Raw genomic sequence first — 17130 nt, forward strand, 5'->3', positions numbered from 1 at the left:
GTCAGAGTAAGCAAATAGATACATCCTAGAATTGAAATAAATTCAGGGATGGAGAGAAGGTGGGATAGAGAGAAAAGGTGTGCAAAGGAGTTGGGCATGTGGTAACAGTCATTGGCCCCCACCCACAGTCCAAGCGCAGATTTCCAGATGCCATGAAATGAGCTGCTTGGGTTCATTGTGTGTTTTCTCTTAGAGACATAAAGCTCTCATGAATTTAAAACTTGCTTGTAGGTGTCTCTGACTGGTCCTAAACATCACTAGTCTGAATGTCATAGTCTTCTCTTCAACAGTTGACACTTGTTAGTAATAACATGTTTATATTTCGAATCTGGATAATAAAAGATGACATCAGAAGATGCCAACAGTGGCACTAAAGACAGGTCTGGCAGTTAATGTAAAGCAAAATAAAAGGACATCACAGCCCTGGTCAGGGTCTCAATGAGGTAAGAAAACCAAAATCACTGGACAGATTAAAAAGAAAAAAGGAACAGGAGGAACCCAAGGACACTAGATTGAAGCTCCTTTTTCTTTGTGCACTGGCTGCTGGAACTTTTAGTGCTTTTTCTTTAATGCCACTAACATTAAATTTAGAATTTCAAGGAATTGATCATTTTCTACAAGAACGGTAAAACTGAAGAGGTTTACTGGTTTTGAAGATGGTATTTTCCAAAGATGTTCTTTGGCCTGAAAGGAAAACAACTCCACACTCACATTAAGCAGAAATGGGGAATAACTAAAACAAAACAAAACGAAACAAAACTGAGACCCAGTTGAAAGACCCCTGAGGTTTCCATGTTCTCAGGAATGTTTGTTACTTATTTGTTTGTTTTTTCAGTTGCTTTGTCTACATTACAAAGCAAAGACAGCAGTGGCTGCCTGGTTCTGTGTGTTTAGTTGTGCTTTCTTTATCAGAGCAGAAAGCTTTGTTAAGGGGTTTTCTTAGAAAGGAAAATGGAGTGTTGTGTTGTGGTGGAGAGGGGTGGTTCAGGAGGCAGCCTGGTATCTCTTTATCTTGCCCCAGCTTGTTAGCACGGCCATAAACACAATGTGTGGGCTTTTAAGTGCTCTTTACTGAGGATGTTAACAAAAGGAAAAAACGTACTTGAGGGGTTTTGATTCTATGGGGAGGCGAGAGTGGGGTTTGAATATCTGCCCATCTCAAGGGGGAAAAAAGGAAAGTTTCGTATTTTCCATGCTGCCTTGAGTAACTGTCAAAATTCTCAGCAGTTTCTGGCTAGCTTGCTGTCCCCATCTGGAGGCTGGCATTGTGTTTTTTTAACCTACAATTAACTACTATTCGCTAAGAATTCAAACAGTAATAGTCATATGCTTTCATAGCTTTTTAGGGAACTTTTTCTTAACAGTTCTCACAGTTCTTTTCCTACCCTTGAGAATATCAGCTTTTAGTGTAAAAGTTACAAAATTAGATATTAGGAAATCACTGGTAATCACCAAGAACCATTCTTTCATTCACCCAAATGTATATTTATTGTCTACTATATGCCACTGTGGTAGGCACAGCAATTTTTAGTCAATTTAAATTTTTTTTAATTTCTATTTTTTTTTTGGAGTGGAAGGAGGTAATTAGGTTTACTTATTTATTTGTTCAGTTACTTATTACTAGTTTTTAATAGCGGTACTGGGGATTGAACCCAGGACCTTGTGCATGCTAAGCACACACTCTATCACTGAGCTATACCCTCCCCCCAATCAATTTAAATTTAAATTTAAAATAGCCACGTGTAGCTGGTGGCTACTGTATTAGACACTGCAGAGCCAGAGAGTTGGGGAGACAGAGGTTAAAGCATCAAATAGATGTTGTACCAGCAATAGTAGTAAGTTTCTATGAAGGAGCAAGACAGGTGAGTGAGGGAGACGGAGTGGGTGGAGTCTTCATACAATGACACATGCATGTTCATATATATTGAGAATGGATTGACTGACGGCCTCTCGGACATTAGATCCATCGCAGACCTGAACAAAGGTCAAAAGGATATGTGTGAAAGAAATAGTCTGAAGATGCTCCAGGCATCTCTGGGTCATTAATTTCCTTTTGTTTTTTAATGAAATACGAGAGAAGGGATGCCTTCAAATTCGGAAAAATGCCACAAAGTGCAAAATGCTTAATGCTTGTTCTTTTAAATTTTAAAGGCCTTTCATAATTTGGGGGCAGCAGTGTGGATCTATGTTCCCTAGAAGCAGAACCTGAGATAGGGATTCTCGTGCCTGTGATTTTGGGGGAAGAGCGGTCAGGAGAAGGGAGGTAGTGGAGCAAGGTAAGCAGGGGATGCAGCTAAGCAAAGATGTGGTCCCAGCTGGGAGTTCTGGAGCTTGTCCCACCTTGGGGTAAGGGGTCTTTTGTACCCCTCCCTCTCTCCATCAGTCCGTCCATTGATTAGGGGCTGCCCCTGTGAAGGTAGAGTTGGGTACGTAACCTTCTGGGTGGAGTGGCTTCAGTCAACAGAAGGTCATTCCTGGTTGAATTGAGCAGTGGTGGCCCTTTCACAGCCAGCATTCCTTAGAGCTGGTGGGTAAGGGGATCTGGGTGGGCCCCTGCATGTCCATGACTGTGCTGGCCCTATCGCATTGTGATGACTGAGTAGCTTTAGGTAGATTTGGGGGCAGAAACAGATGAAAAACCCTGAGTACAGGATTGTTTTCATCACCCAGCACATTCTGATGATTGTGAACTCAACTCATAGGCTGTTTTCATGAACGTGACTGTGGATTCATTGGGTTCTTTCCTGCAATACTGTTTATGGCTGGTCTACCACATGCCTGGCATTAGGTCTGGGGGTTTGGAATCTTGCCAAGCAAGGCCCATCTATTTAGTAGACTCCATCCCCATCCCTGAAATGACGTATTTTGGAAGATTCCAAGAGATAGCATTGCAAAGAACCCTGAAGAAGCTTAACCGCAGCTCCTAGAAAAGCCAGAAGCTGCCAAGGTTTACCTCTGTCAAGGCTCTGAAGGCAGCAGTCTTTAAAACATTTGTAAATGGTGCTCTCAAAAGATCTCAATGAAGCACTTGGGCTGTTTAAGGGAACCGTCTAAGTTTCTATACACTGAGGTTGGCTTCTTTTTTTCTCTTTAATTGAAGTATAACCAGTTTGCAATATTGCGTCAATTTTTGGTGTACAGCATAGTGATTCAGTGTATATACATATATTATTCCTTTTCATATTCTTTTTCATTATAGGCTATTACAAGGTATTGAATATAGTTCCCTGTGCTCTACAGTAGGACCTTGTTTATCTGTTCTATACATACTAGTTTGTATCTGCAAATCATGAACTCCCAATTTATACCTCCACCCCACCTTTCTCCCCGGGTAACCGCAAGTTTGTTTTTTATGTCTATGAATCTGTTTCTGTTTTGTAAATAAGTTCATTTGTGTCTTATTTTTTAGATTCCATATATGAGTGATATCCTATGATATTTGTCTTTCTCTTTCTGGCTTACTTCACTTAGTATGACAATCTCCAATTATATCCGTTTCCTGTAAATGAGACTGGCTCCTTAATAGAGGAGCTGGCTTGCCTTGGTGCTGCTGTTGTCAATCTGATTTAACCACAAGGTACTGCGTCCTTGCCATATGCAGGCACCCTTATGCCTGTCATCTTGTTACTGTCTTTTCCACCATCCTGGGAGGTGGGACTGGTGATGGCCATGTAGGCACCGCCAGCAGTGAGGACCGCTGGATCCTCTGCCATCAGAGGTGTAGGTGAGGCCCCTCTTGGCTCTGGCACTCCTGGTGGGTCCTGGGGCCACTGCTGGAGCTTTATGGTACCTGTTGGGTGCAGTCAGGGTCTTGGCACTGTGACTTCCCTACCTTGAAATGAGAGGAAAAGCAAACCCTGTTTTAATTCCCTAAAGGAAGAAAAGTTTATACTTTAATCTGCTTTACCTCAACATCAATCACTCTTTGTTTGGAATCTTAATTCACTTCAGTGAGTTGTTTTTTTTTTTTTTAGATCATCCTGTCTACGGGGATATCAGGGATAAGCTCAGTTGTTTACTGCCAGCTGCAGGAACACTGGGTGACTTCCTTCTGCCCTGTTGGGATGCTGGCTGGCTTAACAACTAGGGCAGAGCTAAACTGAGGCCACTTTGCTTAGGTATTGACACCCATTGATGAGTCTGAGTCCTCCTCCATTTCCTCTGGATGATTCTGTGAGCTTTGCTTTTACTCCATGATTACAAATGATATCCCCAAAACATGTCTGAGCCATTGTTCAAAAGGATTCAGGATCTGTGGAAGAATTACTTCAGTTCTTACAAAATAGCTGTGTGGCCTTGGGCTACTTGTTTACCCTCTCTGGTGTACAGTTATGTCTAAAAATTGAGCATGTTGGGCTACTGGCCCTTTCAGTTCTAATGTGCAAAGATTTTCAGCCACACAGCTTTTCCGTCTAACATGTGTCTCCTTAAAATCCTCCTTTGCATCTTTCTCAGTTTGTATTCATAGCATTGCTTTTGTTTACAAAGGATGCATATTTCAACATAAGCAATTTCTGAGAATTTTTTAGCCAGTAAATTCAGTCGATCATGTAATGACCATGTCTTGAATATTTATGTAAAGTTCATCCTCAGTCTGGTATATCTAAACCTCACATAAATAGCACAGTGGAACTACTTAGGTTATTTACTTCTTCTTGCGTGAACTGTGGCAATATGTATCTTCTGTAGAATCCATCCATTTCATTAAGTTGTCTTATTTATTGGCACAAAATTATTCGTGATGTTCCTTTGTTATTATTTTCCATAAGCAGCCCCGGTGTTCTTCAAATGTGTCATTTCTCCTGAATATGAATGAAAACTATATATTTGGGGAGAATATTTCCTCTTAAATTGTTTTACTCACTTGCTGTACTAATTATATATTGTACATGGAGGTTGTCTTACCAAGAAGTTAAAATCATTTAAACACTGCTTTCTAAAGAACCTACAGGCTCTTTACCTCCTCTGTCCTTACGATGATGGACAGCAGAGTTATGTGCCTGCACCACAGATAAGCATCTGACAATGAGAGGTGAGAGTCTGCAGGGAGGCACTGATGGATGGGTCAAATATTCGAAGTGTCTTTACATCAATCTGTGGTCCATCCAACCAAAGCACGGAGACACAGAAAAATGAGATAGATGTGCTCAGTCTCTCTAGAAAAAAGAAGATGGAGGAGTTTGCTTTTCGAATGATTTCTGCAGCCTCACCTGTAGGGAACTGGAGCAAGGTGAAGCTCTGTCCAGCCCAGGTTTGAATTATGACACAGGCTGGTGGAGACCAGGGGGCCGGTGAGGGCCTTGGGGTGTGATAACCAGACAGAAAAAGGAAAATGTGACGTCTTGTAGGCATCAAGTCAGCTGGAGACTGGTCCCAAGGTGGGGTGTACTTTCTTGCTCCCCTTCCAAATAAACCCACCTACAGAGCCTCCCTGAACAGTACTGAGAAAAGCAAAACTCAGCCCAAACCAAGGTTTTTGTGAATTTGTGAGCTGCAGCAGGCTATTTGGATTAAAAATTCAGGTCATGGGAAACAACAGCCCGGCCTGGGAGCTGTGCCGTCTTGGAATTTTACTGAGTGAGAGGTGATACCCCAGGGATGAGATCACGGGTGAGTTGGGGAGTGTTGGGAGGAAACATTAAACCCGGGAGTGAGACTGAAAGATAAGCCATCCCCAGGGGGAGCCTCAGTCAAAGCAAAGCGGTATCACATGTCACAAAGAAGGACACCGTAAGGGACAGGGTGGCATGAGGGGAGGCTTTGCAAACAGTGACACCCGGAGCCTTAGGCAAATAAAGGAGCATCCGGGCTTCCTGCGAAGGAGCCACTGGGAGAGGGGAGAAGGGTTCATCTGGAAGAACATTGGTCGAGAGGAGGTTATTACTGTGGTCACTGGAATGTCTGAGGCCTCACCAGCCCTGGGAGCCAACCAGGCTGTGTTAATATTAATGCCCAGTGTGGAGTCCCAGCAGCCCTGCCTGCTCTCACAGGACCTCAGCCAGCATCCTTGGAGTCCCCAGGGGAGGATGTCACCTGTGCTCAGGTACATCTGGGCTCTTGTTCTTCCTCTAGTGGTGATGTCACTCCTCACATCCCCCTCCCTTGCTGTCTTCCGGCTGCCAATATGTCCCCAGGATCCCACATTGCCCCCTTCTGCTGTGCTGGGGAAGGCAGGTGGCTGCTTCTCTGCTTACTCTGTTGTCCCTTGTCACCTGGGTCCCAGGGCCTCACACAGTCCTTGATACGCAGCTCCTTCAGCGTCCATCCCTAACCCTGTGCTCCAGGGATTGGAGGGCAGGGCACATGTGCCAGGCTGTCCCCTCATTTGTCCTTGCCCCTCTGCCTGATCTCCCAGATGCCCATGATGCCTGGATGCAAAACACCTCCTTTCCCCTCCTTGGCCCATTCCCTTCCTGCCCATCTGGCAACAGGTGCAAATAGGTCCCAGCACTGGAGAAATAACCCCAGCACCAGGCCACTGGCCAACCCTGGATCCCAGTTTGGATTCGGTTGGGTCACGCTGTCACGCTTACAGGGTTAATCAAATATATATATACTAGTTCAAGGACCTTCTGTTCTCTCTCGCCGTGGTCTGCTTATTTTGGTTCTACTAACCAGTTTGATGAAGTAAGAGACAGTCTAAAACTTCTCAAACTTGAATGGGCATCAGATCATCTGGGGATCTTGTTACAGTGTAGAATCTGACTCTGCAGATCTGGAGCAGGGTCTGAAATTCTGCATCTCTAACAAGCTCCCAGTGGATACTGATGCTACTGGTTCACTTTGGGTGGTCAAATTCTAGATCACACCGCTCACCCCCATTTCTGTTGGCTGTACTTAAACAAAACCCTTTGGCAAGGAAATCATGACTGGACTTGGTGTTTCATTGCACTGTTCATGTCATGTTTTGATTACCTAGCACATATCACTTATTCTCATTATAGGAATAAAGATACTTTTAAAATTTGTTATAACACTGCTTTAAGGAAGCAGTGTATGGGTCACTTTTAAATTGCATATGGTTGACCAGCACTCCCAGAAAGACACTCGGGAATTTCTCTCTAACTTTGCTTCTCAAAATGTGGTCCATGGGCCAGCAGCATTGGCATTACCTGGGACCCTATTAGAGCTGCAGAGTCTCGGCTCCACCCTAGATCTGGACTGACTGAATTCGGACTGGCACTTTAACACAGTCCCAGGTGGTGTGTGTGCAGATTAGCATTTGAGAAGCCTTGCCCTATAGAACATAAGAACATCAGAACACTGGAAATTGGGGCCTCTGGTTTTGCCATTTGAGCGGGATGCTCAAAATCAGAGACAACAGGAAAAGTTCATATTTTGGTCATTGGTCCTCTGTCCTGGGGTGACCTGGGATGTCTGGGGAGAAAGGAGAATACCTTCTGGCTTGCGTGGAGCATGAAAGTTCTTCAGACAAAATAAAACCAGTGGAGGAGGAAGTGGGAGCTGTGATGTGATGGTGAGATGGGTCATATATGCGGGCCCAGATCAGGGTGAGCAGGAAACTGAGGCAGGGAGGATGAGAATTATTGAGGGGGTCAGAGATGAGCTTTAAAAATGAGGAAAGACATGCAAGCTTGTTCACTTTAGAATATCCTTGTAAACAACAGAGGCCATACATAAATGCATCACAATTTTAAGGCAGCTGGGACAGTAAATTTCATCTTTAAATCAGCGAGTAGCTTAGGAAAAGTCTGTCGGGCATGTGTTGTAACAAGGACTAGGCAAACATCCCTTACTGAGACCGTATGGGGCTCTTGTGCCAATATGCTGGGAGGCACTTGGGAAATTGGCATGAGTTGGTCAGCAGATAAAAGACAAGCCAGAGCAGGGGCACTTCTGAGGTGACAGCGGGAAGAAATCTTTTTAATTACTGCTTCTGATGTCTCGGTTGTTGTCCTGCTGATAATCAAGAAGATGAGGTAGTGATGGTGTTAATTACAGACTGAAATGTCATTAGCAATGGCAGGCAATAAATAGCTCGATATTTCACTTTATTACCTTACCTTTATTAATTGCCCCAGTTTTGATCAGTATAGATGTTGGCCAGTCTTCCTAACTACATAACTATCAGTTTTAAAGCTTAGTGAAAGGCTGCATTCCAATTTTTTATTCGTTTAGGAAACCCTCCTTGGGATGTTTGCATAATCAAATGTAAGTTCGCAAATGTAAGTTCGCAAATGTTTCTCCTGCCTCCTATTTGCATCTGAGTAAAATGAGTTTGTTCTCAAACAGCCCTTGGAAAAAGCCCAGGATAAATGATTACTCAGTGAAGAGGAAAGTGATTTCAGCCAGTCCTGTTCTATCTGCCACAGAAGAATGGAAGTGAATTCTCTTAGCACTGCCTACTGAGGCCACAAGTGATCAGTCTGGTGACAACACCCAGAAATAGGAGGCTGATAAAAGGAAAAGTATTTCAAGTGAAGCGTCCCTGCGAGGAAGGGGGATTACATGCCACTTAGAAGCATTGACTTTTATTTTCCAGGGGTTTTCGTGTTGTTTCATTGTCCTATTTCCAGATGTTTTAAAACACCAATCTCCTGTTTCATTAAACTCATAATCTGTAAATGCTTAAAGAGTGATTATGTATGACTTATGTCCTGTAGCAATTCGGGTGTGATTCTCCCATTTCTTGTATATATATATTTTTATTGAGGTAGAATCAGTTTACAATACTGTGTCAATTTCTGGTGTACAGCACAATGCTTCAGTCATATGTGAACATACATATATTCATTTTCATATTCTTTTTCACCCTAAGTCGCTACAAGATACTGAATATAGTTCCCTGTGCTATACAGTATTAACTTGTTGTTTATCTATGTTACGTATACTAGTTAGTATCTACAAATCTCGAACTTCCAATTTATTCCTTCCCACCGCCTTCCCTACTGGTAACCTTAAGTTTAATTCTCCCATTTCTTTTTCTAGTGTGTTATTCTAGGGGCCAAGGCGAGAATTCCAAGGTTAATGCTGACTTAGACATAGTCTTTCCTTGTGCTGTAATTAGACAGATGGATTATGGTTTAGAAATGACTAGGAAAAGGTACACTCCCTTTGTTCTGCTTACAGAAGATGAGTAAAAGATTAATGTTAGCAGTATGTTTTTAATTGTTTTTCTTGATCTTAACCTTGATGCATCACCGCCTGAACAGAGTGATAATAAATGATTAGGAAGGCGGGTGGGTTAGCCCTTCTGGCAGCCCTTTCAGTGTAATAAGGTGGAGCGGGGACCATTGTGGAATTGGGTTATGTTAATCCATCTGAATTGTGGTGGCAGATAGAAGGCACAGTTGCTGGGAGCCAAAGCCATTTAGAGGTAATAGCAGCAAAATGCCTGGTGCAGATACTGTGTTTATTGGCTCACAGCAGTCAGAGAATCCTGGGATCAGTGAGCAGGAAGTTTATCTCCCCGCAAGAGCCATTTGCTGAGATTTGCCTGAGTGTTTCTCTTAATATCCTGTCCCTACTGGTTTCTTATTTCAATCGCTACATGAATCTACAAATTCAGCCCGCTGTGTCGTATTTAGCATTGTGACCTCTTTGCCCTTGACATGTACATGGATTTGGGGGACATTCAAGGTTACAGGACCCGTTCTGTTGGAGAGGGAAGAAAACAAACACAGTTTGAGTGCCCTGCTCTGTGCTAAGCAGCGTGCTGGGTGCCCTCAGCAGGAGTGAGAGACTAGGATTTGGCCAATGTGGAAACTGAGGTTCAGAGAGGTTATACAGCATCCCAAGGTCACACAGCTATTCAGAGCTTGGTAGAACCAGGTTTTAATGAACCCAAATTTGAATGAGGGTTTCTGACTCCATGTTCACGTTCTTTGCACAGCTCTAAAATGATGCTTTCACAGAACTCTGGAGGCAGGTACCTGTGTCAGCTGTTCTTCATAAATGCTGCACTGGCACATTTCTTTGGAGTCAATGTCTGTGATCGTGTTTTCTTTCACGTCACTTGTTTCATCTAGTTCAGGTCTGTTATGGGGTGTGTCCCGGTGTGGAAAGCAGTAACACTCAATCATTTACAAGGAAAACTGGTACTGAGGCTTGATATACATGTTTGATGTTAGGGTTGGGAATGGGTTTCCCAAATCTCGAGTGCTTACTCTATGTGGTAGACAGAGTAGGGGAGTTGGCGTAATCCACGCTCTCTGCCTTTGGAGAGCCTAAGTGGAGTTGAGAGGGAGAATATTTACACCTCTGAAGATGGAGTACCGATCAGCTGGGGTGTGTAGAACGAAGGGTCTCAGGCATTCATGCCAAAGGCTGGTTTAATGAGTGACCGGGGGTTCAGAGGAGGGAGCTCTGACTGTGACAGGGAGGGTCGGGTAGGTTTGGCGGTGGATACCGGTCTTCCGTCTTGGGTGATGGTGAGGCTTGGATGGGTGGGAGGAGTGAGGGGAGAGTGGGGTTGGGGGTGAGTGGATGAGGACGAGGGGGCACTCCTGGACGAGGGAGCGCCTTACATGCCAAGCTGAGGACTTTGGGTTTAACCCACAAGGATGGTAATAAGGAGCACCGTAAGTCCTTGAGCAGAAGAGTGGCTCAGGGAAAGCAGGGCTTGTAGCAGAACATGCGTGCATGGGCTTGATGGGTGCCGGGGAGAAATCCCATCCATATTTGTATTCGGGGTGCTTCAGGCCAAAACAGCAGTATTGCCAAGTGGAGGTCAGTTTGTGTTGCTGTAGGAAGTGAACAGAAAAACCAAAGTTACGAGAGCATCCTTTCCCGGCATCACCTCCCGGGTGGTGCTGGCTGGGTGGCTGAAGACTGGAATTAGGATGCTTAATTTTTACAGTCTATACCTTCGTTAACTATTTATTGTTGATATGGGGACAGAGCAGGGGTTATTGTCCTGGATCACATTAGGCTGAGCCATGTGAAGTTTCCATTTTTTGGTAATTGGAAGAACTACTGGCGATTTCATATGGTTCCGCGTAATTGATTTTGTAAGTTGTTGGAGACGGGCGGACGTAGCCTGGCCTTTGGCTTTCTGGTTGGGTTATCTGCGGTGGCTCCTGGGATCATGCCACTTACAGTCAGCCTGAAAGTACTTGGGGCGTTGTTTTCCTTGGGAAATGGGACTGTTCCTGGAGACAGAGCCCAAGGGATGTGCCAGGCTCTTCCTCTCCCTAACGTTTGCTCTCCCTGCCAATGGGCCAGATATTTAGAGGCTCCTGATTTTTCTTCTTTTCTTTAAAGAAGAAAAATCTGCTCTGGACCAAGAATTTTAAAGGAGGAAGGAAGGCTTGTGGAAGAGAGGTTAAAAATAATTGCATCTCAAGGCTGTGTTTTCCTAGTACTCCCCAGTAGCATGATGCAGACAGAACCAGACGTGCCATTTCTGTAGCTCCCAGTTATGCTGGGGAGGCGGGGAGGAGGGGGACTGAGTTCTCACTCTGGCCCCAGATTGCAGAGGCTTTAGGTGAATTTGAGAATGCCTGGGCTGTGGGCTGCGCATGCCTGATGGTGGTAGGACGGAGGCTGAGCTGCACTGTCTTCATATCCTTTGTGTCCGCGCCCTGGGATGGGGCCACTCCTGTGGAGCCTCTCCTGGATTCAGGGCTGGAGCGTGCCCGGAGTGCTCTCCTAACCCCTGGAGACGGGACAGATTCTGAGCTAGGGTCTGCTGCAACCAGCTGGGCACAGAGTGTGCACCCTCTCCCCACCCCAGCTCTGGGGACTGCAAGCCAAGTCATCTGTCACTACGCCCAAACTCCACAATTTCACTGTTTGGGACCTTGAGGTCTGTCTCATCATGACTTGCCTCTCTGTCATCCTGTGTCACCACTCAACATGTGACCCACAGTGTCTGTCCCGTTCCTGGAGTACTGTTGTGTCTCCTGACATCCCATCCTGGACCTCCTCAGAATCCCCTTCCACATGAAATTCTCCTGCATCCCTAATGTCACAGAATACCCCTTTGCCCTCCTGGTTGTCCCCCGAAACTTCCTTGGAGTAGAGAAGTCTTTTCCCTTTACTTAGCCTGACGAATATGTATCGAAGGTCCCACTGTGTGAGAAGCACCGTAAGGAAAACAAGTGAGAACCCTTAGCCCCTTTGTACACATGCATTTGAAAGTCTCCTTCCTTGGCACCTTTCCTGTTTCTTAGGGAAACACAAACTAGTATTTCTGCTGGGGACCTCTCTCCTTCTCTATTAGCATCAATGTCTCAGCCAAAAATGGAGGCAGATCAGAGAGAATAGCAGATGTCCATAAATAGTTTAACTGTAAATGTGGTTGTTAAGCTCATAAATTTATGGCATGTGGGAAGAGCTGTCCCAGTCACTACTTGTCATCTAATCAGACACCTGTGTCTAGATGGAAATTCATCCTGGAACAGATTGTATGTTATAATTAAAAACACAAAAAAACATTTTGTGTAAATATGCTGGGCCAAGTTGCCCATCCTGGCGCCACCGGAGTTCCTGCCACAATTCAAGTGCACTAAAAAAATAATTATTTTTAACTTCTTTTTAAAGGAAGCATAATCGGCAGATTCATGCATGTAGGATAAGACCTAGGGATCCTGTGGGGGTAATTTTAATAGTTTGCAGCCCACCCGCAGGGCTTACCTGAGTTACACATTCTGTCGTTTTTCTGTTGTCCTTTCCTGACCTGGACAGAAATGGAAATTGAACCACTTTTGTCTCCACTACAGACATACCTCAGAGCTATTGTGGGTTTGGTTCTAGAGAACTGCAGTGAAGCCAATATCCCAAAAAAGCCAGTTACACAAATTTTTTGGCTTTGCAGTGCATGTAAAGGTTATGTTTACACTCTGCTGTGGTCTGTTAGGTGTGCAATAGCATTATGTTTAAGAATAACAATATATATACCTTAATTTAAAAATATTTTGTTGCTAAAAAATGCTAGCCATCATCTGAGCCTTCAGGGAGTCAGAGTGGTGACACCTAATATCACAGATCACAGATGACCATAAAAAATATAATAATAACAAAGTTTGAAATATCGTCAGAGTTACCAAAATGTGACACAGAGACAAGAAGTGAGCACATGCTTTTGGAAAAATGGTGCCGATAGACTTGCTTGATGGCACAGATCTTCAATTTATAAAAAATGTGTTATCTTCAAAGCATAAGAAAGTGAAGCACAAGAAAATGAGTTGTGGCATGGTACATTTGATCAGGAAGTACAGAGTCCTTTTTCCTTCATTTATTCTGTTTATCAGGAAACACCATGAGAGTGAACACCTCATTATTAAAGCTCTAAACATGAATATATATGTTTAACGGAGGTACTGGGGATTGAAGCAGAACCTCATGGATGGTAAGCATGCACTCTACCACTGAGCTATAACCTTCCCCTCAAATATGAATATGACCTTGGTTTCTTTCTTTCCTTTTTTTAAAAACGAGAGGAAAAACCATTTGGAGAAGATCACCATGTCATGTTGGCCCATGAGTTCCTGTGATAGCAGGTGAAGCTGTGCACGGTAGACCTCTGCTTTATTGACAGATTACATTGCTACCAAAGTGAAAGGAGCATCCAAGAGAGATATTAAGAGTGTCAGGATAGTATTAATGCCTGGCAATCACCATGCCCTTACTGTGTGTCAAGCACTCCTTTCAGTGAACTGTAATCATTTTCTCATTTACTCTTCACAAAAATCCTGGGTGGCAGGTGTTATCATTCATAGATGAAAGAACAGAACTCATGTGATTTGCCCAAGTTCACCCAAAGAGTCAATGCCCCCCCAGGATTCAAATCCAGACCTGTGTCAAACTCTGATCAGAACCTCTTCACATATTGCCTCGCCTTGGGTGGGTTGAAAAATGAAGCTGAGAAAACTGTTCTTGGCAAAGAGGTGGGTAAGATTTGAGGTCTTTAAAGGTCCAGAAAGTTCTGATCTTTCATTGGTGTTTCCTGGGCAGCAAACCTTGGACCTTTTATCTTGGTTGTAGATCCTCGAAGGTCCGCTCACTTCAGGGTCGTGGGAGTTGTGTTCATGGTCAGACCTTGCTGAGAAGGGGCTACTGGGAGATAGCCCATCCTGGGGGGTCCCTGGGAGACCTGGGGGAGCCAGGCCCGAAGGCTATCCACATCAGGCCTGAAGTGGACACTGTTCTGCACGTCTGGTCTCTCATGAAGACTGGGGATTAGACCTAACGTGTAAAGGCACCATCGTTTCAAGCAGATCCCCTAAAGAGCGCACTTCTAACCTGTAACAAAATCAGCCATCTTTGGTAACGGTTTGGTGCAGGTCAGAGGGCTCTTTGAACCTATTTGACCGACACTGTGTTGTCCCTTCCTCCCACAGGACATCGAGGCCTATGTGACCATTCTCTAAAGTACTTAAGCTCGAGGATCACGGAGCGGAAGCTGCAGGGCACGTGGCTGCCAGCTGGCCGAGGGAGCCTGGAGAAACCATTACTGGGGCCACGCAGCTCCGTGGTGCCTGTGTTCAGCCCCCAGTGTGGCCTTCACCCCGTCCACGCTGAGAGCAGCCCGCTGAAGCCCCGGGTTGTGACCGTGATCAAGCTGGGCGGGCACCCCCTCCGCAAGATCACGCTGCTTCTCAACCGGCGCTCGGTGCAGACCTTCGAGCAGCTCTTGGCCGACGTCTCAGAGGCCCTGGGCTTTCCTCGATGGAAGAGTGACCGCGTGAGGAAGCTGTTCACCCTCAAGGGCAGGGAAATCAGGAGTGTGTCTGAGTTCTTCAGGGAGGGGGATGCTTTCATCGCCATGGGCAAGGAACCACTCACGCTGAAGAGCATTCAGGTGGCTGTCGAGGAACTGTACCCCAGCAAAACCCGGGCCCTGACCTTGACCCAGCACGGTCGGGCCCCCTCGCCAAGGCTGAGAAGCCGGCTTTATAGCAAGGCTCTGAAAGGGGGTCACCATGGTGGGGAAACGGAGACCAAGAGCTGTGGTGAGGCTGCCAGATCCCAGGCCACCGTCAGACCTCTGGGGAAGACCCCCGGGGAGGACAGGCTGAGGGCCCGGAAGATGTGGGTCAGAGGCAAGTGGGAGCCTGAGCCTGATAGCAAGGTGCCCAGGGAAGCCACTCTGGAGAGGGAGGCCAGCGGAGAGAAGCACCTGGGGGTAGAGATTGAAAAGACGTCGGGTGAAATTATCAGGTGTGAGAAGTGCAAGAGGGAGAGAGAGCTCCAGCAGGGCCTGCAGAGGGAGCGGCTCTCCCTGGGCACCAGTGAGCTGGACCTGGGCAGGTGTCCACGCTATGATGTGGACAAGCTGGTGAGGACCAGGAGCTGCAGGAGGTCCCCCGAGGAGAAGCCCCAGGGTGCAGAGGAAGGCTGGAAGGAGGGCCACAGGGGCAGTCCCGGGCACCCCCCTCAGGAGCTGGGGAGACCCAGCAAAAACACAGACAAGAAAGAAGACAGAGACCCCAGAGGCCAGGAGGGCCATCCCCCAGCATCAGCCAAGGCCAAGAAGGACCTGGGGGAAGTTCAGCCTGGCCGAGAGGAGGGGCCAAGAGATGGGAAGAAAGACAGCAGGAGCGCAGGCAGGAGCAGGCAGGGAGGTTGGCTTCTGAGGGAGCATCAGGCTGACCTTGACCTGGAGAAGCTCCCCAGGACGCAGAGGGATGAGCAGGAGGTGGAGAAGGAGAGGAAGCTAGGGATGTCCAGAGGGAGAAAGATGGTACTCCGAGACGAGCCGCCGGCCAGGCTAGAAAAGGAGTCCAAGACGAGGCCGGAGGAGAGCAAGGCCGAGCGGCCGGGCAGCAGGAGGCGGCGGCCCGCGGGCATCCTGGCGGCTGACTGTGCGGAAGCAGTACGAGACGGGCCGCGTGATCGGGGACGGGAACTTCGCGGTGGTGAAGGAGTGCAGGCACCGCGGGACCCGGCAGGCCTACGCCATGAAGATTATCGACAAGTCCAAGCTCAAGGGGAAGGAGGACATGGTGGACAGCGAGATCCTGATCATCCAGAGCCTCTCTCACCCCAACATCGTGAAACTGCACGAAGTGTACGAAACCGACACGGAGATCTTCCTGATCATGGAGTACGTGCAGGGAGGGGACCTTTTCGACGCCATCATAGAAAGTGTGAAGTTCCCGGAGCGCGACGCCGCCCTCATGCTCATGGACTTGTGCAAGGCGCTGGTCCACATGCACGACAGGCGCATCGTCCACCGCGATCTCAAGCCGGAAAACCTGCTGGTAAGGCCGGCCCTTCTGCCGTGGGAGAGGGCGTTATAAAGTCCGGGATCCAGGGAGGAAAAGAAAAAAAATATATATCTATATATCTATATATCTATATCTATATATCTATATCTATATCGATTTACAATGTGTTAATTTCTGGTGTACAGCATAGTGATTCAGTTATATATATATTCCTTTTCATACTTTTTCATTATAGGCTATTACAAGGTATTGACTATAGTTCCCTGTACTATACAGGGGGACCTTGTTGTTTATCTATTTTATATACAGTAGTATATGCAAATCCTGAACTCCAAATTTATTCCTCCCCACTCTCTTCCTTCCCTGGTACCCTTAGGTTTGTTTTGTATGTCTGTTAAGTCTGTTTCTGTTTTGTAAATAAGTGTGTTGTTTTTTTTTTTTTTTAGATTCCACATATGAGTGATAGCATACGGTATTTTTCTTTCTCTTTCTGGCTTACTTCACTTAGTATGATGATCTCCAGGTCCAACCATGTTGCTGCAGTTGACATTATTCTTTTTTATGGCTGAGTAGTATTCCATGCAGGATACAGGAAATATTAATTGCCTCTTATTCTGTTAGCCTTATGTGCTAGAACATTACCTTTGTGGTCTTTTTTAAAATAACATATTCCAAGATTTAAAATTTTGGTTATAGTTCATAAGTTGCTGATATAAATGGGTTTTGATTAAATTATTGAAAAAGAAATGTTCTGAATTGAAATAAAAAGGAAAACACTTCCTCATCCCTGAGAGAAAAATATTTTCACCTTGACAGTGACCAGGTGGACCTAATTTCTTGGGCATGTGCACCTCTGGCCTAGGTGCTAGGGGTGTCTGCTGCTAGTAGCTTCCCCTGCAGGCTTTGAGTCCACCCTCCTACTGACGGCCCCCTGCCCTGGCCCTCTCCAAGTTGCCATCTTGCCACAGGAGTTCAAAAGGTTCAGCACTGAAGAGAC

The 17130-nt window shown here is 45.8% G+C and overlaps 1 protein-coding gene across 1 annotated transcript in view; it reads left to right on the forward strand.

Moving 5' to 3' along the window:
- DCLK3 (doublecortin like kinase 3) overlaps window positions 1–17130 on the forward strand; it is a 49313-nt gene that overhangs the window by 9822 nt on the left and 22361 nt on the right. Inside the window, 2 exon segments of the mRNA XM_032459270.1 lie at window positions 14304–15766; window positions 15768–16166. Coding sequence (XP_032315161.1) covers window positions 14304–15766; window positions 15768–16166 — 1862 coding nt within the window.

The sequence above is a fragment of the Camelus ferus genome, chromosome 17 (assembly GCF_009834535.1).
Source record: "Camelus ferus isolate YT-003-E chromosome 17, BCGSAC_Cfer_1.0, whole genome shotgun sequence".
Classification (NCBI taxonomy): domain Eukaryota; kingdom Metazoa; phylum Chordata; class Mammalia; order Artiodactyla; family Camelidae; genus Camelus; species Camelus ferus.